General features: G+C 40.3%; 1 protein-coding gene across 14 annotated transcripts in view; it reads left to right on the plus strand.

Moving 5' to 3' along the window:
• LOC125761329 (uncharacterized) overlaps positions 1 to 25,800 on the plus strand; it is a 181,460-nt gene that overhangs the window by 38,889 nt on the left and 116,771 nt on the right. For 5 of the 14 annotated variants that reach the window (XM_049422338.1, XM_049422335.1, XM_049422347.1 and 2 more), the window contains exons 1-9: positions 10,843 to 15,409; positions 16,745 to 16,850; positions 16,920 to 17,016; positions 17,087 to 17,493; positions 17,566 to 17,982; positions 18,060 to 18,196; positions 18,797 to 18,946; positions 19,049 to 19,234; positions 19,367 to 19,440. In XM_049422338.1, the coding sequence (XP_049278295.1) occupies positions 15,387 to 15,409; positions 16,745 to 16,850; positions 16,920 to 17,016; positions 17,087 to 17,493; positions 17,566 to 17,982; positions 18,060 to 18,196; positions 18,797 to 18,946; positions 19,049 to 19,234; positions 19,367 to 19,440 (1,597 nt within the window). In that variant the 5' untranslated portion in view covers positions 10,843 to 15,386. Of the gene's footprint in view, positions 1 to 10,842; positions 15,410 to 16,744; positions 16,851 to 16,919; positions 17,017 to 17,086; positions 17,494 to 17,565; positions 17,983 to 18,059; positions 18,197 to 18,796; positions 18,947 to 19,048; positions 19,235 to 19,366; positions 19,471 to 25,800 lie in introns of those variants that run through there. The other 9 variants (XM_049422342.1, XM_049422346.1, XM_049422345.1 and 6 more) reach the window with 5 other exon arrangements.

A 25,800-nucleotide genomic window follows, 5' to 3' on the forward strand; every position in this document is an offset into this window, starting at 1 on the left:
ATGGTTTATTTGTACAATACTTGTGCACGGGAATTCATTAAACTAAAAGGATCGTTACCGGTGTTCAACTTTTCCTTTTCCACTTCCGTACTGTCAATATGTTGATTTGTTTTTATTTGTGTTTTAGTTTTGTTCCATTGTTTCGCCATTGTTTTACGGTGTTTTATGTTTTTCCACTTTGGGTAAGTGTGGTGTAGTAATGAAAATAAAATGACCATTGTAAGTAAATATTTACTGCTACTTCTTTTAAAATATTATTATAAAAACGGCGGTTAATTCAAACCTTTTCTAGACCGTTTTTAACCAATGGTTTTTGTTTGTATAAATACAGATTGATAAATATGCAGGCGGAGTTTACAAAGCTAATTTAACTTTTTTGCAAAATTTAAGCATTTCTTCTGCCCAGATCATTGATCTATAGCTCAAATTAAAAGAAACAACTTGATAGTACATTCGCCCGCTTCCATCTACTACATACATTATTTCCAAGATGATCAATATTCATACTTATGGAAAATTAAAAAGAAGAATATTTCAAACACGAAAGGAAAGCAACGAATCATTCCCACTGTAAGGAAAGAGTATGGACAAGAAACATCTTTAAACAATAAAAAATATGGTGGCAACAACAACAAAAAATCCCATTACGCAGAGTTACGTCCCACAAAGAACAATTCGCCCACACCGCTCGGCCATGCATCGGGCAACGAGTGGATTCGCTCGAGGGAAAGAAAAACAACAACAAACGCTTTTCTTTCATGCGATCGAAAAGAATTATAATGCCAGCTCAAATTGAATTCTATCGTTTGGAACGTGCTCACGGCACTTGGTTCGTGCTTTGATTTGCGATCCAACAATTGTGCTCGTGCGTTCGTCCTTGGTTTCTGCTTTTGTGACGGTTCGATGCAACCAGAAGCAGGCAAAAATTTCAGCCTGATCCCTCTGGCCGCCATTCAGCCAGCTTCAACGCAATAAGCGAAGCGTGGTGACGTCGCAACCCAGGCGTAACAAGTGTATCAACTGGAATTTTCGTTTTTTTTTGTTTTTGGTCTGGCTGGCAACGTGGATTGGGGAAAATAAAATGAGAAAAACACCCTGGGTAGTCTGTTCTAACCGATAAGATTACAGTGTAAGATGTGTGATAGATAGACTTCCATCATAAAGCGTACTACCTGTAAGACACTACATTTTATAAAGATTATGTTTTAGGTTATGTATAAACTAGCAAGTAATAAGAACAAGAGAAGGTCTCAACGTTTTTTTTCATTCTCGAAGACTTGATAAACGTAGAATTCCTTCAAAGTAAATCCTTTAATTACACTTTCTTGGATAGTTCCATATATTCCTTATGTTAGCTACTTATTCGAACGTAACATGTCTGTTTAAATAATTTTAAGTAGTTTTTAACATCCTTAACGACTGATACTGTGTTGAGTAAAAAAGCATCGACAAAAGCGTTAAACGCATTTCGTAATCTACTAAGACTAGTATGACCGTTAACATCATTAAGTCTCGCAAGAACATAACACTTTCTATAGACTTATGGTTTTGTAACTAAACAAACATTGGTAATTAATACGCGTAAATGATCAGGTAAAAGATATTGCGTTTTACCAAAGATTCGGTCCTTGTAGCAACGCAATATACAAACACAAAATTCAGCTCATTCCAACAATTACTCATCGCGCCACTAAAAGCAAAACCGTGGGCAAGGAAACGCGAAACATGATACATGGGCAGAATACCAAAAACTTACCCTTTTGTTTACCCACCACGTCCTGCACATTCGACAAACTTTTCGATCATCTTGAAATTCACTTGTATCCATTAAAACATGCAAACGGAAAGATAATCTACTATTGCCACTCGACAGCCACTCGTGGCCGTAGCTTTTCACCCTGGTCCAGCTGATTACTTATCGCAACGAAGCCAGGAAACGGCGCTACTGCTCGTAATCGCTCCACATTAACCGGGTGCTAACGACTCTTCTAACCGGTGAAGGTCGGCAGGTGAACAGAGGAGATGCCCTTCGAGATAGTTGTTCTGTCGGTAATAACATCAACACCGAAAGAAAAAAGAAGTACACCGTACGACCCGGACGGACAAAGGAAGTGGAACTGGAAACGGAGCAAGTATCGGACTGATTTTGTCCGTGTGTGTGGTTGACTTAATGGAAGTGTAATCCTGAGGCGGATGCGAAACAACCAGCGAATGCTTGAGTGCACGCCAGTACCGTACTCGAACGGGCCCAGACCATTAGCATTCGTCAGTGGCGATGGACAGTTTCGGAAGGTTACTTTCGGATTCGGAAGGATCGCATTGAAAACCCTCCGCCCTTTTTACGAAGGTATACCGTGCCAGAGCAGGCTCATTGGAAGCTGGTGGACATGGGCCGAGGTATCGACCGCTCCATATACTACCCTAAGTGGTTTATTTGGGAGTGGAAAGAATAGGTACCGTTGTACCGTTTTGGCTTTTGAGATAAATTTTTCCTACACGGTGCCTGGGCACACACGCCGTGGCGGTGTTACGCTTGCTTTTGCAATTATGGAGAGCGGATCTTGCCCACCCTGAACCGCTGTACCCCTCCGCAAAGTGCAGAACAACCAACGGAAATCATCCTCTATTTGGTGTTGCTGTCTTTATGGACTTCACAGAGAATAATACGAACAAAAAAAAATACAAACCGGAACAAAACAGAAAGCGAGCGTATGTGCTTTGTGAGTGTACTTAAAGGCTCAACGTTACGCCATACGTGTTCGTATGCTTTAGGAAAACAATGCATATTTAATTACCCTACCGAAGAGCCGGAGAGCAACAATCCTTGAAGCCGTTCGTTAGCCAAGAGTCTGTAACGCGTGGGAACTAACCTTCCTTTCGGCAGGTTGGGAAGATGCACAAGCTAACTGTAGTCACGCGCTCTAACCCACGGTGGATGATTACGGTTAGGGATCTGTGGATAGTGCAATATACTCTGTGAGTGAGCGCACCGTCCCACAGAGCGTCGTCACATTTGGTGCTGGTCCGGGGGGGAAAACAGATTTCAAGAGTTAATTTTCCTAATGTACGGATAAAACCATCCCATCGTCCGTTGGTATCGTCCATTTCTTCATGAAAAGCGGTAGAAGGTGGGGGAGTTAAAATTAGCAATCATTAGAACTAGCGCTACGGTTGAGTAGTGATAATTGCAGCGAAATGGAGAATGTGCCATTTTGGAGCGTTTTGCACCAAAACCCGGATGCGCCCGAGATTGGATTGTGTGCGCTGAAATGATTCGTTCGATGGAACGTGCGCTATGTGTGACCTAGTTTGAAGCGATTACAACATTTCCGTGGAAAATTGGTGATCATACTTGGGTAAATGGTGGAAACAGTACCATTTACATTATACAGTCGACCCTTTTGCAGTTTTAAACGGTTCATTGAGCAAATATGCGGCCATATCGCATCAGCATCAAGCAGCCGTTTTTTTTTTTTATTTTAAAGTTGTATTGCATTTACTTTCAATTTATTCTGTTGCTTTATTGATAAACATTTATTAATTATTTTATGCTTTATAGGTCTGTTTCAAATTACATATCGTGTGTCTGTTTCGTGTTGACCTATTTTAAATTTACAACATACTGTAGAAAGGACAATTTCCTTTTATTCATACTGTTTTTTTTTTGAAGTGAAAGGAAGAAAGCTTTCTTATGTCGCATAAAGCTACAGGTGAACATTTTTCTGAATATAATTTTTATAACATTTCCCTCCCTCCGGATGTTTGCCAAATAGAGATCCAAATCATGCCCAAGGAATTTAAAACAAAAAACACACCGTCCTTCTTGGAACAAGTAAAACTGAAAAAGAACTCTTGGGGTTGTGTTTATTTTTGCTTGTTTCGTGTTTTTTTTATCTCATTTTCCCATTACAAAACAATATTTGCTGATTTTGGGTTTGGTTAGGAGTTTGTTCGTTTTTTCTTGAATTATTTTCTCTCAAAATCATAACAGTCTAACGATTGATTGAATAATACATGGAACCACTGATTTCTCCGTTAAACTTGAAAGCACTTTCGTGCATGAATTTTGAAGCACAGATCGTAGGTAGGGTCGGATAAATTAGTCACTTCCCTTCACGTTCTACTCGCGGGTAAGACAATCGAAATGATCCATTGCAAATTCATGTCCGCAATCAATCGGGAGCGTGACGTCTGTTGCTTGACTTCATTCCGTGCTAATGAAGGAGATTGGAATTGTTTCCTGCAAAACCACAATCACACGCTCTTGGTGCCAGTCGTGACGTGAGGAACATACGCTTACGCACATTCACCATGAGGTACTTTCAGGTGAGATGGTTTTCAGAGGTTTTTTGGGGAAAAATATTATACCGATTAATTTCAGGACCGTCAACGTGTATTTGTTACCGGTGTTGCTTGATGCCATGGATACTAAAGCCGTATGTAGAAAGGATCACACCGGCGTACCTTTTACGGTGGTATTAATTCTTCAAAACCAAAGGACCCTCGGGATGGGACGTGTACAACAGTCGCTCGGTCGCATCTGGTAAAGCGATGGCTGAATGGGGAAAATAATTTTTATTTTTACACCACCATCATTACTTTCCACTTCATTGCCAATTTTTTACATCCCTTGGTTGCTGGCTTGCCGGCCTTCCTGCCGCTCTTTAGTCTCCTTGGAGACTGATTACATTTATTATTTTTCGCGGCAGTGAAGACTAAGCCCGCTGGGAATAAAAAAAAGCAACAGGAAACAAATTCTTGCAGTGTTCAGAAGGGAAACAGTGAGAGAACATAAGGAAAAAAATAGATAGAGAGAGAGAGAGAGCGCGAAAATGAAAAAAAAGCTTTTGTAAAACTTATGTGTTGATTTAAGCTTACCTTTTACCTTTATTCCCATACGAAAACCTCCATTTTTTTGCACAACACCCACAGCAACCTTTCCTTCCCATCTTGGACAGGAAGTAGAGGGTTTCACTTGTTACATTTATGTTTCATACAGTCGAGAGACCCTTGGAATGGTTTCAACATTTTCTTCCATTGCTATTTGGCTTCTTTTTTTCTTCTATGTTGTTGTCTCTCGCTTGAAGCAGATGGAATATGATGCTCCTATCATCAAAAAGAGCAACATGTTTTTGGGGGGAATGTTTGGTTTAAGTCGGCGAAAGCGGAAGCAAAGGTTTTTACCGTACACGAGCAAACCGGTTAAATTATTTTTACCAATTTGCATTGCGTGCCTTTTGCTGCTGCTGGTGCTTTTGCGACTGTTGCGGATTGGAAGCACGGTATGGGTTGGTGTCGTTTTCATTTAATCACGGAATGAATTGACATGTAATGTTGCTGCTGGGTGGTTTGATACGTTGGGAATAGAATTTTGAAGCTAGAAAAAAAAAAATCAAATCGGCCCATTAAAAGCTGTGAAATAATTTTGATCAATTATGATCATTATTATCGTGTGGTAATGAATAAGAGTGAAGAAAAGCACAGGTAGATCGGTTCAGATCGGTAATATAGTTCAATAAAAAGTACTTTGTAATAAAAGGTATTCGTTTTGTATTTATGCCTTGCTACAGCATTATTTATCACATTTTGATTTAGTATAAATTGTTAGTTAGTTTAAAGAGTAAAAACTCTACAGGCATAATTTGATAATTTATCTAAACTTTGTTAATGAACAAGCATATTACATATATGCCATATTTCAACAAAACGTTGTTATGTATTATTTATTATTTAGTAAAACTAAACGAACTAAACGAGCTCTTGTTCGCGAAGGTTTGTATAACAGTAATTGATTTTATTTAATTAGATAAAAAGGTAGTTCAACCACTTTAAAATCCACAATTATTTAAAATAAATATTCCATGTTTTCAAATGAAAAATAACTTTCAATTAGACAATCCTTCGTTATGATGTATTACACATTTAAAACAGTTACAGACTGCCTTGCAATTGTTCTACTTAACTGCTCATGTTTAATCAAACGTAATTGTCATTCAACATTCAGTGTGTAAAAAAGCTGCATCACAAACATACTTTCTCATCGTGCTATTCCTACACCCAAAGGTTCTACATAGCTCACCATCAGTTCACCGTTTAAGAATAACAACGAAGTATGCAAGCTTGTGAAACAAAATGGCTCGTTGCCATCCTTTCGAGTAAAACCAAGCGTGTGAAGTGATAAAAACAGCACCGTTAACCGTTGTCGAATGGTGCACAGTAGCTTCAAGTGATACGCCATCAAAGTGAAAATATGAGCCACGCAATTTTCTCCTTCTAACCGAAGGTAGAATGGCGCTTGGAGGTCATCCAATATGAAGCAACAGGAACAGAGTAGACACACAAGAGCACCAAACTACACTGTTCTTCCAAATCGGGTGTCTCCCCTTGCCGCGCAAGAGTGTTTATTTTTTGCTGTCTTGTCTTCTTTTGTTTTTTGTGCAAGCAAGTGTATATTCATCAACCGGCAGGTTTAGCGTTTCGCACGAAACAATGCAAACTGTATAAGGATGCGATTGCTTTTTTTCTCGTTGTTGCCTTTTTTGTCGTTTGATGCTGCAGGGTAAGTTTTACTCGCGACCCGCTTACGGTTGAGCGGCGAAGAAACACAAATTGCTTGCCATCCGTCGATGGTCGTCTGTTTGCACCGATCTTGCAGCCATGTCACCGCGAACGGTTCGACCTATTTAGTCATTTTGGTGTGGAAGTTTAGCATTTAATTAAAAATTAAAATTGCTCCACCAGCGGCTGCTGCCTTCCGGTGCGTTCCCGCCTCTGGGGGGGATGAAGTCAATCGAGCCATTCGCGTCGCACAGCACGCGAAGGAAGACTTGTGCTTCAGTGGTACGATGTGCCATATTACCTTACCAAAACCGTTGCTATAGTGGACGCGAACAGGTGGCGGAACAGAAAAAAAACCCGAAAGGTATTAGAAATTAAAATGTTTTGTCCATTGAGTCTGTAAGAGTACATCGGGTTGGTAGGGAAATTGGCAGCTTTCGAAAGAGAAAAAAAACAGGACGGGAAACTAAAACAAAAAGGTGTAACATATCGTGTCCTTTGTGCAATGAAACTGTTAACAAGGATCGTGTTTTTTTGGTGCCCCAAAGCCCACCAAAAAATCGATATTGGAAAATTGAAAATTCTTCTCAAATTGGCACACAAACGCATTTCGTGCCGTGAGTGTAATAACGCTTCTGTTGCATTTTCATCATGTTCTACTCCGTTGCAAAAAAACAAAAATTTTCAGCTCATGTTTCTTCCATACGCTTCAAAACATGGTGTTGCATATGCGACTCGTCATACGCCACAATTTTCCCCATTTCTGTGTTCTGTGTCACAGCTTAGGCCACACATCGGAAAGCTGGCGATTATGTATTCATGAGTGACGTCAAGACGGCACTCGTGCCAAACAGAAGTGACGTTTAGCGTTGCTGTTTTTTTATTGCTACGCGAAACAAAAAGCTGCTGTGACGTGTAAGCGTGAAGCAAATGAATTTCCGGAAAACGGTTAATGCAGTGGGTGGGGTAGCAGGGACCAAGCAAACCTTGAGAGCATAACAGCACCAGAGCGATGATGCCGTGTCTGGCACATATTTCACACCCAACGAGAAGCGTTTTAGATGCAGGTTTGTGCATTTTGTTTTTCAGTGTTTTAAACCGCTTCAGATGTTGTAACCCCTTGTTGACGACATGATGAACCGTCAGGACAATAATGGAGACGGTTGGTAATGTGTTCTATAGGCAATAAGTGATTCAGTCTGGGGTAGTGAACTTTTTTTTAGAATATGACAAGTTTTTTTTACATAACAGTTTACATAATATGTTTGATAGTATCGTGTCCTAAAATAGTTTTAAAAATTCTTTATTACCATTTATAAATGTTGCTTAATGAAATAAAGGAGATACATTTTTTTGTTTCAAATAAAAGCAATGTTATCTGCGATCTCGCAATTTTAAACTTAATTTGAAATATCTTTTAAGAATCTTTTAAAATATGTGCTAAGTACCTAAGCCACTTTCATGTTTAAACCACTCAATCATTATTCGAAGGTCACCTGATACAAATACCTTTGAGATATCTGAGCGCCAACATTTAAAAAATATTTCTATAAGTTTTCATTTCTCTGTCACGAAGAAAACTCAAGTGTTTTCTCGCATCAATGGGAAAGTCTTTTGCAACAGTTTATTTACTGGGTGATATGGTACATCACATGGAAATTTTCTTTGTTAAAGTGGTTCACCAGAAGTCTTGTTTCGTCATCATGGTTAGATTGAAGATTCCTTCAAAATTCTCAACATAGACTAACTCGCAGATAACCAACCCTCAGTGAAGTAATGCAAGTGCAGAACCGTAAGACTAAAGAAACGTGGAGACTAAAGCAATAAGTTAAATAACTTTTGCTGTTTGATTAGGTTTTATTCAGTACTACACCTTCGCATAAAGACTTTAAAACACACATAATTAAAACTGACCTATTGCTTCGACTGTTTCAAACTCTGTGGAAAACAGATTTTGATCCGATTACAAACTGTTAATTACCAAACAGCGCAAAATTGCTTACCGCGATAATGTTGCAGCAAATATGGTTTTACACTCCGTTGTCTGTAGGCGGGTTCCCATCGAACCATCAAAGTCGATTTGTGCATCACACGGAACCATCGCACAAAAGGCTCGGTTCGGCTTCGAACACATAAGTTCGTGCACAATCCTATTCATTCGCTTTGCATTCCACGGTCAGCTGCATCAATCCTTAATCCCGCTCTAGCCGTGTCCGAAATAGGTGCGAATCCTAATATTACGACAGCATTAGCTTACCCACCGTATCGGGCTACAAAATTCCCCTTCCAAACTGATGTAATCTAAAATTAACCAAAGCTGGCAGGGCTGGGTGCAAGACACAAAGTGAATTGTAGAAAGGGAATGCAAGCATTTCTCCACTCAATTTTCCCACCATGCGCGAGCTAATCTAACTTCCGCTTACCGCTCGTTCGTTATCGATTGTAATCCAGATTAGTTCGGCAAATAGCATCACTTGAAAGACCTCAATTAAACAACTTTCTCACCAGCCCGTAGTGTTCCTAACCGTCGAAGGACATTTCATTATCACTTAGCTTCTTGTTCGATGATGAAGCACTAGCTAATAATTAATAGTAAAATTGTTTGATGATTCTCTCCGGAATACCGGGTATTTCCTTTGTTTCCCAGCTGGTATGAGCTTGATTCGTACCGATATCCTTGAATCTTGAATCGATGCCTTCAGCCGCACTGCTCAGGTGAGTCCGCTTTGTCCTGCTCGTGGTAAACCACCAAACAGTTCAACAGACAAAGAAGCAAAACTTCCGCAACCCGTTGACCGCACTTCGAACAGGCTGCCCTGGAAAGTGTATCGATGTAAAGCACATCCATAGGCCGAGTTCGGTAAATTGAAGCTGACGACACGATACCAACCAGGCTACGGCGTGTTTGTACCAAAGGTGCTGCACCAAGGGAACGATCTTTATTAATAGCTCGTCTCATCATACCTGTTGATTGGATCGATCAGTTCAATGCTACCAGGAAATGCTCTCTTCGATACGGCAAAAAGATGCTTCCCGGAAGCTAACCGACGGTGTCCCGGGTCCGCACCCTTCGGTGGTTGAAGAAAATTGAAATCAGATCGAAAACAGATGAAATAATTAATTAGAATTGCATTGCACTCCGTTTATCTCGGGGCAAACCTTCTAGTTCGTATCCACCTCTTTGTGGCTTTTTGCTACCTTTTCCGCACAATCGAAACCGTTTGGTAACGGTTGGTTTGACGCTCGAAGCATCCGACGCCTACGGTCTGCGAATAGATAAACCAATTTCCGACCCAATTCTCCGACTCCGTGTAAACTACAGTGGGAACTCTGTGCTGTAAACTTTCCACAACCGTACCGGGATACTGTGGTGCCTGTGATTTTTGCAAACAGTCCATCATATCCAGCATTAGCCACCCTCTGGGGAGATGGGTTCTCGGGGTTGAGAAGAAAGAAGAAAGAAAAAAACAATACCGCTAAAGTGTTCAGCCCAACCCCGGCAACAATACAACAACACAACAATTCATCTTGATTTTGCATCGCTTCCTCCACCATCGCCATGAATCATTTGGAATCGTTTCCTGTGATTGGCACGATCAAGCCTCGAATCTCGGCTCGCCAAAAGCAGGGGAGCATTCTTAGCAGGGAGAACTCGGGGTTGAACTGAATTCCAGCACGGATAGAATGTAAGCGGGAAAACAAAGAATAACATCGGGTATCTAGCGCAGGCAGCAGGAATGCGTGGTTGGAATGTTTCCGTATCGATTCGAGCTGGCAAACATTTGGCCCTTTCCCCCCTTTTGTGTAGTAAGAAAATTCCGTTCGTTTACTTTCGAGCCCGATCGACAAACAAAAGAAAAAAGTCAGGGAGAAAATCTGTGGGCGAATAATATTTTCGGCGTTTTGGGAAAAATGAATACGCACACAGATAACAAAAAAAAACAGACACCGTTTTATTCCAAGAGCTATGTTCATCATTATTCAATCAGTGCAATCGAAAGGGATGTGAATGATGGCACACCAAGTGTGTCGAGTGTGGACAGCTTGTGGGTGGTTTTGGTTACTTCAACCTCTGTGGTTAAGATAATGGAAAGTCTGATTGATGATTTGAAGCGGTGGTGAGAAAATGTTGCTGGAAAATATCATGAAATATGGACGTTAAACATTCGGTTTATTTTTATTGAGCAGATGATTTTTTTTAACGGAAAAGGATGTAATTTTCATCATTTTGCATAAGTGTGCCAAAATTTATATACTAAAACCTGAAACGTTTTTTTTAAACCTCTCTTACTTTCTCTTAATACGCTACTTGAACGGAGGATATTTCCTTAACACATCGTCGTATAAAGATCTTAAACAATCATTTATTCAGTAGTAGTACGCACTACAAATAGGCACGGTATATTATGATATTTTTCTTTATAAACGCACAATGTTTCCACAGGACCTAAGAGTTGATAGAATGCTAGGTAAAACTGTTCGTTTTACTTTAGATAGTAACACAGTATAACACAGTATAACGCAGCAGAAAGTATAAGAGCTTTAAACATTCATAACATGAGAAACGATTCGAGCATGAACAACGGCCAGCAAGATTAGGTTTTGTAACTCTCATTATCAGACAATCTTCAAGTTGGTGGAAATTAATTACTAGAAACAACCTCTTCTATTGTTCTTTTGTATTATCAATTCACTGTTCAAGAACGTATGTACAGATCGAGAGAAAGATTATTTAACTCTACAAAGAATGCTTCTCCACATTGGTTTTTTAATCTCAAGCATTTTCATGTTTCGTTCTATTTCTCTCCCTCTATCTCTCTATCTCCCTCACTGACTAAAACACCTATCCATTGCCATTAGTTTATTGTTATCATACCCCTTACACAATCAACTACGATTATGAACGTAAGTGTGGTTGTCGCTTTGCTGATAAAGGGGGTTCGTCCGGAAAAAAAGAACCCTTCCCATTCATCTTCTTTCGGTCGACCTAAAGTGTCATCGAACGTTACTATCCATGCGAAAGGATCTCACCAGATGGAACCGGCCGGATGGATGGATGGATGGTTTGAAAGGATGTGATGCATATGCTAAAAATAGAATATTGACAATTTCCGAACCACGAAGAAGGGTGAATGATGTGACCCCAGCCAGTCCAGTGTAGAAGCATATTGCATTGCATTACAGTAACTGGATTATTGGAGCGGTGCGAATACTCGCCGGTGCGAACAAGGATGGAAATCATCACTACATAGGAATGGAGCACTAAAATGAGTACCCATTTGGTTGCACCTTTTGTAACCTACTGCCCGGTGGTACCCGGTGTAGGTGGGTTGAGTTGCTTTCTGTCCTGAAGCGCCCGGAATGGGTGGAAAGATATCTTTCCTGCGCTACATAAAAGGACACCTGAACAAAACGGGATTGAGCAAACCTCATCGTCCTATTGTGTGTCTTGTTCTGCAATTGAATTTCAAGCAAAAAACTGCTTGTACCATTATTGCATGCATACTATGCCGAATGGTCAATGGACAGGTGTTGTACCGATAGAAATCGAGTGTTCGCATAGTTGACAATTTTAATTGGCATCATGTTGCTCGGTTCACATATGCTTTCGTTAGTTTTGCCGAACGAAATTTCCAAATGCAGAAATGAAATTTCTTTCTGGAAATGAAAAAAAGTTCTACGTACGCCTTTAGTGTGCAATGAAACGGAAAATTAAAATTGAACAGAAGTGAAGTCATTCTTTGAAATTCATATCAGTTCTATTCAATGTTAGATACAATGTTGGAATTGTTGTTACGCTAATTAACCTTATGCAATTGCAAAACTCATAAGATTGATTGGTTTTGAAAATTTTGACCCAAAAAACCATTTCCCAACTCCTCTGACAAAACAATTTCTTTAAATGAATATTAATGTTGCTATTAAGCTTTGGATGAGCGAAAAAAAAATCTTCCCTTTTTATCTTTCCCCTGTTGTTGGCCAAAATCGGATGACGTTGCCGTTAAAAGCATCACTTTGTAATCCCTAAAAATATCGCAGGTCATTTGCTCGCGAAATACTTTTCACACCTTCACCCGTCGGCACGGTTCCGGGAACGCGCATCAGCCGTATGATTTAATCACAGTACGACGATAGCAGGAAGTGGATTTATAGCAATAATAACAACAGCAAAAAATCTCAGTTCATCCCCACCGCTAATCCCTCGCTATCCAACACGCTCCGATATTGCGGTGACACAAACGAACCGGAAAATCAGGTCGTCACCGTAGGTGGGTTATAGAGACCGCTACCAAGAAACGTTCTGGTACCGGGCCGTGCGTACATGCTACCGAGCTTGAAGTTTATTGTTCTCGCTTTATTGTCTGATGTTGTCCGTGGGTTCATAAAACACGCTGCACTCCGTGACGACATTCTTGCTGCGTAAATGAAAGGACCAAATTCGTTAGACATTTCTTTGTATTCCTAACAAGCGGATGGGATAGTTCATAGACTAAATATTGTATTGTGGTTGCTTTCATAAACATTTAATAAATATTCAAAACAAAAAGATGGAATTTAAACCTTTGATTTCAACAGTATTTGAATTGTGCAGCACTACAACATATTTCAATCTGATCAATATTAAAAACTTTCACATGACATCAACCAAATGAGGTCGATCATCAACCAACAGAATAAAACTTCAATCGGATTTAATTATTATTGAAAGTACAGATAAGTATTTCATCGAAACAGTTCAACCAGTGATTCACACAATTTGAAGCCTCGTTTTACAATCCATGATAATCCTTCGAGAGTGTGTTAATTTTTCTCATTACCACAAAAAATCCCACTGAAAAGCACCGGCAAGTGGTTATAAAGAGCAACTTTCGCATTATGGTTTGTTTTTTAAAACCTTTAGTTGAACCAACACGTCAAATTGTTACACATATTTGACTGACAGTTTTTCCAAGTTATTTGAAGCATTAAGTTATTACATATCATAACAACTGTGCCTCACATATTCTTAACTTTGTTTTTATTCTTCCCAAAGGACATTTCAGTAAACGCGGCATGGCATGCATTTAATTGCTTCTCTTATTAATTTGTTCATCCATAGTGAAAAGGCATACAAAGGGACGTTCGGCGGAAATATAATTTACGATTCAATGTGTGGCCGCTGCTATTGACATTCCGGGCAAATATTACGATATTCCGTTCGTTGTATTTTCTGCTGCTTTCCCGGAATGATCGTTATTTAAAATCATTTTTAAGCATGTCGCCTTTTCATAACAAAAGCGAAAAATCAAACGTGATGCATTCCAGTGTAAAAAGGGTTTGTCGGTTTTTTCTTCTTTCTCTTCTGATGATTGCATACGTGTTACCGGTGGCAATTCAGTTAATGATGGGGGTACAATTTCCATTTTCCGATTTCAATGTAATTTTCTCCATCATTTTCAATACACCGGTGGGCGGAAATCGGCTTTCCCGGCTGCTTATTGGAATTTCCACAAAGCCACAACGGACGTTGCAGTTTATTAGCAAATATTTAATTAACATGCTTTTAACGATCCGCTGGATACTTCGTGCAGGTCGAAATAAAAACATGCGTGAATGAAGTTTTTTTTACTTTTTATTAGGTAATTTCCTATTTACCTTTCAACAACAGGAGAAACTATTCCATAAACTACACGCACGGGGGTTTTTTTGTATTGTAAATTGCTTCCTTGAAATTTACAGCGTGTTGCATACTTCGGAATCGATTATTATCTCCTACTATCAGTACAACTGTTCAAATAAATATCTGTAATTAAAAGCCCCAGGAAAAACTGTGTATTGTGAATCAGAAAAAATAATTTAGTCACTAAAAGTATACGCTTAGTCGTGCATTATGCATAACAAACCATTACCACCTACGGTATTTGTGTCACTTTATTAAAAACGTTAATTAAAAATCATTATTTCATCAACTAGTTTTATCGCATTCAAATCACCAACCACATTTTATTCCGCACAATCATCCTTTGTGTAACCGTACGCACATTTCTGTAACAATTATTCCACCTTTCATTTATCGAATGAATGGAAACAATTCAACAATGAAAACAAACATTTTTCTATATTTCCAGCATTGAGATTGGCAGTAGTGTCGGTGGTGGTTGAAAAACAAAAAAAAACGTACGAACAAAACATCAAAGCACCTTTGTTTGATAACGCTAAAGCTTCAGTAGAAAGCGTACAGCTCCCAACACCCTGATCGGCTTTACTGAGATAGTGTGCGCATCAGGCCGTCGACATCACCCGAACGAAAAACCACACCCCAACACCGACGATTCGGAATTTTCGATGCAAATTCGGTAACTTGCTATTCAAAATTTACTGCCAGCCTCAGTTTTAGTCCGTACGCCTTATAGGGCTTCACCGTTCGAAATTTATCCATGTCGGAAACGGAATATGTTTTGATCGTAGGAAAATATTTCAGTAATCAAAACATTAGCAAACGATCAACGTAAATACGTGATGATGCGGTTGTTACTACCGGTGTTCATTACATTGATGGATGCAGAAGTTGATTGGAATCGGTGAAACACGATCATCATAGCGAAGCGAAGCAAACATACGCGATCCCAACCGATCTTTCTGCTAGGGGTGAATCCGTAGGACAAAACCCTGCAAGAGACTTTGCAATTCGATCGACACCATTATTAGCATCACCAACCACCAACTTCGAACCGCTCCACTATCAATACGATCACCTACAAGCCCTAGACCATCTGAACATCATCAAAACGAATACAAAGAAATCCCACAACTTCCTCATCTTCCAGTATAGGCCGTAGATATGAACCATGGCAAAACTGCGCCATTACAGGTGTTATTTTCTTTTTTACCCGATCGTTTGTTTATGCATTCGTTTTTGTTTCAATTACAAATTTTACTTCGCTACGTTTTCAATTGCAAACCGCACGTTCGTTTGCATATGTATTTGCTCTTCTACCTTCTCGTTCTCTTACACGCTTTTCTTTTTTCCTTTTTCTTAATTTCTTTACTGCTTTCAGTGAATTGTATTTTATGTTTCACAGCAAAAATTTGCTTAATTACATATTTTTCTCTGCTCCTGTTAGTAGTTAATTAATTTATTAACTATTTTTGTTTGTTTAATTTCTTGTCTCTGTACAACTGAACTGTTCTATCAACTTCATACTCACGAACATGGTTGCACTGCAAGGATTGTTCTAGTGTATTCCGGTTTGTTTGATTTTGTAACGCTGTTACGGTTTTGTGTTGCTTTTCACAACTTTTCGATTGTATTTTCTCTGTTTCTACACCGTCACCTGATTTAAGTTTACTTGTTTGGCTGTCTGATAATGGTTTTAAAAGCTTTTTGCTTTTTTCAAAGTTTTTTGCATATTTTGTTGCGTTTTGTTTACAGTAATGTTGATCAAATATAAAGTTTTCACTTTTCACTTGTCAGTGCAGTGGCAGGGATGTTGATATCTGGCTGAAACAGTTCAATTATTTTGAAACATTTTTCGAAATTGTTGTGTTAGTATAAAAATAAAGTTTAAGCATTCAAATTTATTTTAGGGAAGCTAAAAATAGAATAGGATAAATAACAAATTTTTAAAAAAACAGAGTCCCAACAACTGATCACTCCAATTATTCCGATACATAAAATCATTCATTATATTCAATTAAATGCAATTGAAAGAAAAAATTCCACATGCATTTTCTTAAATAAATTATCAGATTGTTTTGCATGTTTTGAATTGAAAATAGATCTTTTTTATATTTTAAGTTATTGCGTTTACAAGCCAAAGAGGATTTTTTTTTAATTTTTGTTAACTTCAATAATACCTTTTGAGTTGTGAACACATACAAATTAAACGACTAACAGCTTTTACGCTTATACGCATTTGAATTGCTTTAATGTTTAGTTTTTCTTTTATTTAATTAAGAAATGAACGCATTTTTCGGAAATAGCTTTCCTGTTGAGCTGACAATGTTGACAACAAATGTTACGCTTGCACTTTACAAAACAAAATCGCTCGCATCATGTTTTACACAAATACCGCATGCTGTTTCACACTTCTTAGAGGATATGCTGCAAAAGTTGTTCTATTCTGTACACACGTGTGTAAGGAAACGGGTGCATTAACGCTAATTGTTTTGTGTTTTTCATTTACTTTATTGCTCGCTCGATCAGGACCATGACGGCGATATGCTTTGTCTGCAACCTGCCTATCATGTCTCACCAAGTGGGACTGGTATGGCAGGGTGGAAACGGTTGGGACGATTTGGTCCGAGAGCAGGTTAGTACTTTGACACATCAGTTTTCGATAGATGTATTAAAGTAACCTTTACTTCCCTATCGGTTACAGGTCGAAGAGTCCACCATCCGACAACGGTTAGGAGGACGACGAGACTCTGCAGCACAGATATCTGGTGCCTCACCTCCTAGTACCTCACCACCTCCCGGTAAGCATGCGTCATTAACAAGTGACCTGACAAACTGATTAATGATCCTTCCATACACATTGCTTCACAGGCGCTCAACGACGACGACGCAGTTCTCTCGCCCAGCTTACCGACATCCTGCGCGAATGGAGCGGTGGTGGCTCCAAACGGCAAAAGGCACCACTAAACAGGCGCGAAACACTAGCCGATCTGGCTCGCAGCTTGCCCTGGAACAAAGCCACTACGGCCGAAACGTACAACAATCAGAACAATTCGGGCCATGCACCGCCGCTACGGAAGCGACGCGAGTCGAGTGCAGATTCGGGTGTAAAGAGCTGGTCCTATCGGCGCGATTCACATGCATCCGACTTCCGGAAGGAGCGCGAATGGGAACGCGATCGCGAAAAAGAGCGAGAACGCGAACGGGAACGAGAGCGAGAGCGCGAACGAGAAAGAGATCGTGACGATTATATCTATTCGGCAGACAATTATCGAAATGTGAGTGCCGCTTGATAATCATTGCGTAACCGTAAAATCTTTAACATCTGTACGTGTTCTGCTTGCTTTCAGGGTTCACGCCGAAATTCCAACGATTCTAGTCGTGATCGATCATCGCGCCGTGACTCCACCATCGGTGGAACGGCAACTCCACCGCCACCACCTAAAGTGGTGGGAGCACAACGAAAGCGCAAAGATTCGCTCGTTGTCGCGGAAATGCCCAACTTCCGGCAGGAACAGAGACCATCCACCAGTTCCACGGCGTCCGACTCTGGTCCACTGTTTGTAGCTGTGGGGCACGTAGACAGTGCCTGTCAGGCTTTGCCACCGCCCACCATCATTACCAGCTCGGTTACACCGCCGGCCACCAGTCCCACCGCACAAAAGGGACGCCGGGATTCGACTACCCAATGTGGCACGAAAATGACCCGCCGCGACTCGCGCGTCAGCCCGGAAAGAGCTCAGCGGCTCTCGAAGCTACAGCGACAGGTGAGTTTGTTAGCGGGGATGCTAATCCTTTCCGTTTCCGGCCCGAAGCATTTTTCTCAACTGCTTCCTTATTTTAGGCTACCGCTTACGACGAGTCGTGTTTGCCTCCGGGCGGATGGAGCCGAAGAAGCTCACAGCCTGCGCTCAGTCCGGATGGTGAAGGACCGGAACGGCAGGCTAGAAGGGACAGTCTCAGTCCGGACAGTGCTTCAAGGTGGGTAACTTACTAACTCTTCGAAAAAGTTTCTAGGAATTAGTTTCTTAGAAAAACATTTCGAAAAATATATTCATACTTGCCAATGGTGTTTGAATAGGACTATCTAGACGAACGACGATTTGTTCAGGCTTAGAATATTTTAACATTTGATTAAAATTCAAATTCATCAAAATTTCATGAAATTATTGTTTTATTTGTTTATTTGTTTTAATTAAAATGGATATTCAAGTAAAAAATATTTAAAGTGGTTTTAATTTTTTGTTCATATCAGACATGGAGTCGCCCAGTCTTTTACGTTTATGATACCATGATATTGCGTGTTGAATGCTTTCTGGTAAAAAAAACTTAAACAAAAAAACGTTTTGCTGAATAACTGGATACTTCTACCAATTTTTATTATGAATAAAATGATGTTTTATATTTAATGTTAGCTGTCGTTTTGCACACAATTTGCCTTAAGCTTTCGAACTAGAAAAGATAACTTTTTATCCATACCATTAACAATGCCTTAATCTAATACTGAATATAATAATTACAAAATACATAGTCCTCAGCTTTATCAATCAATATGTTGTTTATTATTCTTCCTTTGTGCAGAGGACGCCGTGATTCGCGTTCCCATCTATCGCCTGACCGTAGCCACGAGCGTGAAGGAAGCCCACGACGCAGCCGCCGCCTGCGAAGACAATCATCATCGGCCGCTCGCCAACCTCGTTCGCCCGATTCTTCCAGCTGTTGTTCATCACGGTAAGAGCTTTCTAGCCGCCGTTTGCTAACATAAAAGCTTCCTTACTTGCATGGTGCTTTAGTGATTAAACTTTACCGTCGATTCGTTTCCATTCAACACAGAGATGCAAGTCCTTGCGCTCGTCCACCGCCACCCACCGAAAGCTCAGCCCGTCCCTCCATCCGTCGGCAGTCAACCACGGAGGAGATTCTGATTGCGCGTGGCTTTCGCCGCCAAAGCACCACCGAAGAGATGATACGCTGCCGCAACTTTCGCCGCCAAAGCTCGCAAAGCGATGACACCAGCCGGTAAGTACACAGCCCTTATTTTCGGGCGAAAAACTCCCGCCATTAAGCTTGCTTTTCCGGGTTTTCCTCTCTAAAACTCTCACCTACACATACACACTTTCTCTCCCTCTCTCTCATGTATTGGTTACACAGCTATCGTGGCAGGCGAGACTCGAGCGCACAAATTATCGACGGCACCATCGGCACGATGACGGTGGAAACCACGAGTACGTTTTTCGATTCTAGTACGCAAACAGGTATGATTAGTGTGTGTATGTGTGTGTTCGTGTGTGACCGTCTGTTCGTGTGCGTGTTGCGTGTCTGTGTGAGTGAGTGGCCTGCTAGGCTCTAGAGCAAAAACATATTCTCAGCTGAACTAGCCACTAGCTGATATCATAAGTGACTCGTCCTTCAATGTGGTGCTGCAGAATTTGAGTTTGTGTGCGTGTGTGTATATTGGGGGGGAACTTTCAGCTTACGCTACACGTATCAGAAACATCGGTTGTTTACATTTTGTGCCAAAAAAAGGATCCTTCAACACCTACAACAACAAGAAAGGATCTCGATCGGTACCGTCGGTTACCATTACCTTGCCGGAGGGGTTGCTTTATGTTGCTGTCCGTCCAAACTCTAGCACAAGCCCCTCCGGACACAACCTTCCACCCGAGATTAGAGATTCAAAATGAATCCCCACCGGTGCCGCAGGAAAAGGAAACCGGAGCTTGGGACTGCATAATGAATGAAACTGCCGCTTCTGCCGGTGGAGTCTTTTTGCCTGCGTCATTCATCTGTCATGTCACACCGGATAGACGGATGGAAAGCTGAGGTCGGAACCTTTTTTTCCACCACCGCCTTTTCCAACCTACCATGTTCGACACACCAATCGTTGCCTCGTTAATCCACCTAGCAAAGCACTCAGCCTCCGTAGGCAAGTGGATTACAAAACTACCGGCAAAATATTTTGCCTTCCTCAGCTTTCGCTCCTATTCCTCCGCAAATGTATGGCTAGGAAAGATGATTTATCTCATTGCCCAACTACCACGTACCACGTGAATCCGTTCGTGGTTCCGCTTCGGAAACGGGCGTGACATGTGGCGGAAATGGATGTCACCGGAGCGAATTGGAAGGGAAGCGCTGGAAATGATTGTAAATAATGATTGTCCGCCGAAGTTTGCTGTTCAAATACTTCGTCGCGATTGGCTATAATTAATACAGCATAGCTTGGTGAGATTTAAATTGTGCTTCGCTTAGAGGTAACCTTGAAAAAAAAAGATATACAAACGGTCTCTTCTGTATTAACTCTGAACTGAATGTTAATCATCCATTTTTCTTTCTAACATTTTTTTTGTTCTAAATTGATATCAATTTACAGTCACACAGTTCTTATATTTTGATTCCGATGGGTATGTCTGTTTGCAAGTGGCACCAAATTACTTGATGATGAATGAGAATAATCATTCTCTCCAATCGTTGACGAATTTACATTTTTCTGGGCCTGTTAATAAGCAAAACAAAAAATATAAAAATTTTGATAATACGATTAACTAAGATATAAAAGATTTCTTACCTGTTTCATAACTAGAAAATTTCAAAAATTTAAATGAGTTATTTTCAAAATTGTTTTTAAAAAGGAAACAAAATATTTTTCAAATGTTTATGTAAAGCATGCGTAAAGCAACAAATCAAGGAAAAAAGTAACAATTCATTAATTGAAAAAAAAACCTATTACGGCAAAACAAACATAGATAAAGACAATAATAAACAAACAAATCAAAAAACAATATTTACAAAAACATATCTTACAATTTTACTCACTGATCTCAACGCTTCCCAAACGCCCACTACCACCACCTGCACTTGAAGGATGTATTTCCATTTGTACCATTCTGCAGAAAAAAGGGCGACTTACTTCTAAAGAGATTCTCCATTTTCTGCGAAGAAGGTTCGAGGAAAGTAAAAATCTTAAAATTAACAAGAAAGAAATTTGAAGCAAAAGAAAAAAAAAACAACACCACAACACAACACAAAACCCTAAGGAAAACAATGTTCCGTCCTGTGTGCAACGTGCCGTTTCGGCTATTCTCTTTCCTTTCACTACAATCGTTGCGTAAACTTCAGCTGAATTTGACAAGGCGTGATAAGGAATGGTGCGCACGTGAAATGCGAAACAAATGTTGATTTCATGGAAAGAATACACCCACACCAAAGCCGCAGGACGATGAGGTGGGAGAAAGAGGGAGAGAGAGAGAGAGAAAGAGTAAGAAAAAAAGGAAGCAAACAGACTCGATTTAACTGAACTCATCTTTGGCCGTTTTCCAACCAGCTGCTCACCGGAACTGACCGATGCGGGAGATTTTTGCTGAATGAGTTAAACTTCAAAGCAGCAGCTTCAGGTACTGCCCCCCCCACATCGGTACCGATTTAATGCGACTAGGAAACGGGCAAGCTAAACTGGCACCAATTAGCTTTACCGTTCAAGCTAAAGCTTGTTCGAGGTTTGTTGGAAAACACCGTTCGTCTGCTGGTTTGTTTCGACGGCAAAAATATGTTAGTCGCCTTGGCATTCTTTAGCAGTACCTGCAGCAGTAGGTTACGGGACATTATGTGTACAAAAAACCCTGCCACCGGTAAAGGCTTTCCATAGCTAGTGGTATCTTGTGTGTGTCTTCTTTTTCCACCATTAAACGTGTCTTCCACACCGGAAGAAAACGGACAACAGTTCCTGTACGGTGCCGGGACCGATGGGTTTCGAATATCGTACGTCCGATCCGTGCCACTCGCACTCGCGGTGTTATCTGATGCAGCTAATTAAATTTTACGAATGACCTAGCGCCCCGTTGTTGGTCACGATTTGCGACAGCAGTGACAAAGGCAGGTGAATTGCTATGTGTGTGTGTGTGTGTGTGCATGTACAAGATCCTTCGGTATAACAATTCAAATCTGACGGGCGTAAGGATTCGCTGGCGGATACGGGTGTCGGAAGGATTCTAAGCCTAACCCGTTGCATACGGGGTCAGAAGGTTTTTCAAGCACGTACCGTACGCTCAGCGTGTGTGTTACGTGGCAGCATCTTCTTCAGTGCACAGGGTTAGGTCAAGCGAAATGGAAACTGTCTGCAACAGTGGCAGGACTAGGTCGTCGATTTGTCTGTCACCGTACAGCGTGATGATGAGTTGATTCACATGAAACACGATGCCAAACCTAGAAGTTGCTAAAATAAGTATTATTAGAGTAAATTTGCTTCAAAGTGGAATATTTTTTCAATGAATAATGGACTAAAGAAGATTAACTTACGAATTGGCTGTTTTTGTTCAACAATTAAAGAACATGTAGATAGACCTATTTTACACACCGAATTTTACACAAGCCAGGAATGTCCTGAGCCTTATAGAAGGTCGCATCAAAGGTGTTACAGTATGCTTTTTTAAATTTAAAGCAAGTTCGTCGTGTCAGTCATAGTTCAAAATAAAACTGATTTTGTTTAAAATTATTTCTTGCCTAAGCTGGCTTGTTCGTGTACACCTTTCCACATTGCGTTAAGAAGGTCGCAGAGCGTATGTTCTGGTAACGGTGTCTCATAACGTGGTCGCGTTACTTGGCCAACGTACGTTTATTTATTGGTATTACCTACAATATTTAATCCTTATGGGTTAAAAAAAAACTTCTATTGTGAGATAGAAATTTTATTCCTGTTAAATATGATATTTCTGTAAATAATTTTTTTTAACGAAATTTCATTTCTTGTTCGTTAATCTCGACCTGTAAAAATAATATAATTATACCTCCAGCAAGACATGACGCAGTAAGATGCCATATGATATTTTCAAAACAACTTATTAATAGTACTACTATTTTCCAATTCTTGTTTACTCGTGCGAATCCTATTTCGGTATTAGCAGCTAGACAAACATCTATCCTAAATTAAAATGCTTCGAACAATCCACGCACATCGCTGGCAGCCAAATCGAAACCCACCTTTTTCTTGGCTACAATTTAAAGATTTACACTAGAGCCGCTTATCACCAAGGTTTCTTCGCTTTGTCATCATCAGCATCATCATCGTCATCATAATGTTACACTTGAAATGTACAAAATCGATCGATGTGATTGCTTCGGCAACCATGAGAAGGGAACGTTTTTTGCCACCCACCTGTCTCTAAACTGCCCTTCACTCATACGTAACAAAATACGCCGTCGGAAGACGTTGCGCACGCGTTTCACTTTTGAAGCATGTCTTTCCGTATTTGCATATCTTCTAACTACCCTTCCAACCATCCGAATAGTATTTACATTTGCTTTTTCCTACGTCAACCATAATCAGACCCAAAATTAGAAATACTTTTCATTCATCCGTCCTCCTACAATTTAGCATCTTTCCCCGGTTCGGGGAAGATTGTGGTCGTATCGTATCCTGGCAGCCATTCCTGCCAAGCCACGTGTGCTTTCCTTTCCCTCTCTGTCATGCGGCAGGGAGGGCTTTGATGGTGCGTAGGATTTAAAACTTATGAATGAAAATACGCTTACGAGAACAGATCATCTAGAAATAGCAACCCAACCAGCGAGATAAATAACTAGATGCAATAACTCCCTCTTTCTTCAAAAATAACTCAATCAACTTTAGGTAAATACAGTGTAAAAGACAAGGATGAGCTTTATATAATCATGATTGCAAACAGACATAAGCAATTTGCGCAATTTTCAATATGGCATTTCATCGATACGATATCGTAAGTAATCTGGTGTGCGTAGTAGAACGGTTTGGTGTGTGTCAATTACACCCACCGTTAATCAAACTCCCCCGCTCCCGCGTAACTTTTATTCACGTGGTGTGAACACGATCTTCATCCCTACTGAGCATGAGATGACTTGAAAACGTACGCGAGTGGGCAACATTCATTCATTCCATCCCGAACTCCTGCTAAGAGCTGCTCAAAAACATAAGTCTGATTTGTATTGGATTTACTGCATTGGTAGTGAGTGCGAAAGGAGACCATTAAGACCAGACCAGTGCTTCACGCCCACGTGCTATCGCGCCATTTTGGAAGCTAAGCGTAACGGGGCAAAAATTTTAATTCCTTTCGGCGTCGAATACATTCTTCCCGCACTTTCTTCACTTCTGCTACAGGACGCATCTCTTCGTGGAGGGTTCCTTTCTTCCCGACCGAACAGCGAAATGAAAGTTTAAGGAACTGTTTCACGTAAATCTGATTTGCATACCAATGAGATGATGATCGCATCAACTGGTCGCAATCGCAAGGAACGAACGGTGGGGAAGGTTTCTTTAAGCAGGGACAATGTGCTTAAAATTGTATCACAAGCACCGAGTCGAAGTCAGAGCCCACGCGGGTTTGGTTGGTACATTTCGTCCGGTCGCGACGTTGGCTACGGTAACGAACGGTAGGTGTCGTAATTTAATGGGGAAAAGTTGTTTGGAAGCAATTTTCGAATCCGCACTTGACGAATCGTTGTATCATTTTAAAAAAGACAGAAAGAAGTAATTACTGACACCAAGGTTTGTTTGAGAAGGGGATGGAATGAGAGAATGAGGGAACGGAGGGTGGGTTAATCAGTTTTACTGATTTTTCCGCAGCATACAGATTTCAAATTGTTGACATATTTCTGTCACATTAAGCAGAGGTACGTAAAGTGAGACATTAGCATTGAAAAATTGAAGTAAAATATGATGGTGTATTTCTTTACTAGATGCTTACTACAAATACAAAGTTACTAAGTATTCTAATAGGAGGAGGTATACATTAACAAATTTTAGTAAAATGCACAATTTTCATGACTTGTCAAAACAATAAATATTTCCAGTATAAAGTCACTGGGTAGGGCATGTCATTAAAATGTCACCGGACGACCCTGACCAGAGTATGTTAAAAAAGAGCAAAGAGAAACACTCTCTTCTACGCTTTGTTGGCTAAATTGATATAATTCCATACTTGATATTAAAAAATATCTTGTTGTGTTATATTTTGTCAGTTCAACCAAATATGCCTCAAATATAAGAAAAATACGCGGAACAAATGACTTATTGATATTGAATTCAATCAGTCCTTTCATCCTGACATTGTGGCCAAAAGTTTATCAGCATTTTTATAATAGAAGTTATGTTGTAAAGCGTACAGTTCAACTAGTGTAAAACGAAAAACAAAGTACTGGGCCCAACCATCCGTTTTGATAAAAATAAAGAAAAACCAAAGAAATCCCTTCGAACGTTTTGTACCATTTTCATACACATTATGGGACACACTTTCTCTCTTCACTGCTTCATAATCGCTTAATCTGTTACCATTTTCAACTGCATCCCTTGTGTTGCTTTCGTTCTGTGTCTGGTATCATTTTACCAGCGAAGCAGCCAACGTTTAAATGGGCTCCTAAATTTGCTGTCACCAGCCCACCCCAAAAAGTCATTGAATAACATCCCCATTTCCTGGCCGCTTAAAGCTCCCTACACACAAAAAATGGTTCTGGTCTCGTCCATCCCATCGGTACGGGGCTCGTAATTTTGGGCAAATTCGTCCAACCTCATAACAACCCCTTACGTACGGTTGGCTACAACGAACTCAATCGAAAATCGCATA

Source organism: Anopheles funestus, chromosome 2RL (assembly GCF_943734845.2).
Source record: "Anopheles funestus chromosome 2RL, idAnoFuneDA-416_04, whole genome shotgun sequence".
Classification (NCBI taxonomy): Eukaryota; Metazoa; Arthropoda; class Insecta; order Diptera; family Culicidae; genus Anopheles; species Anopheles funestus.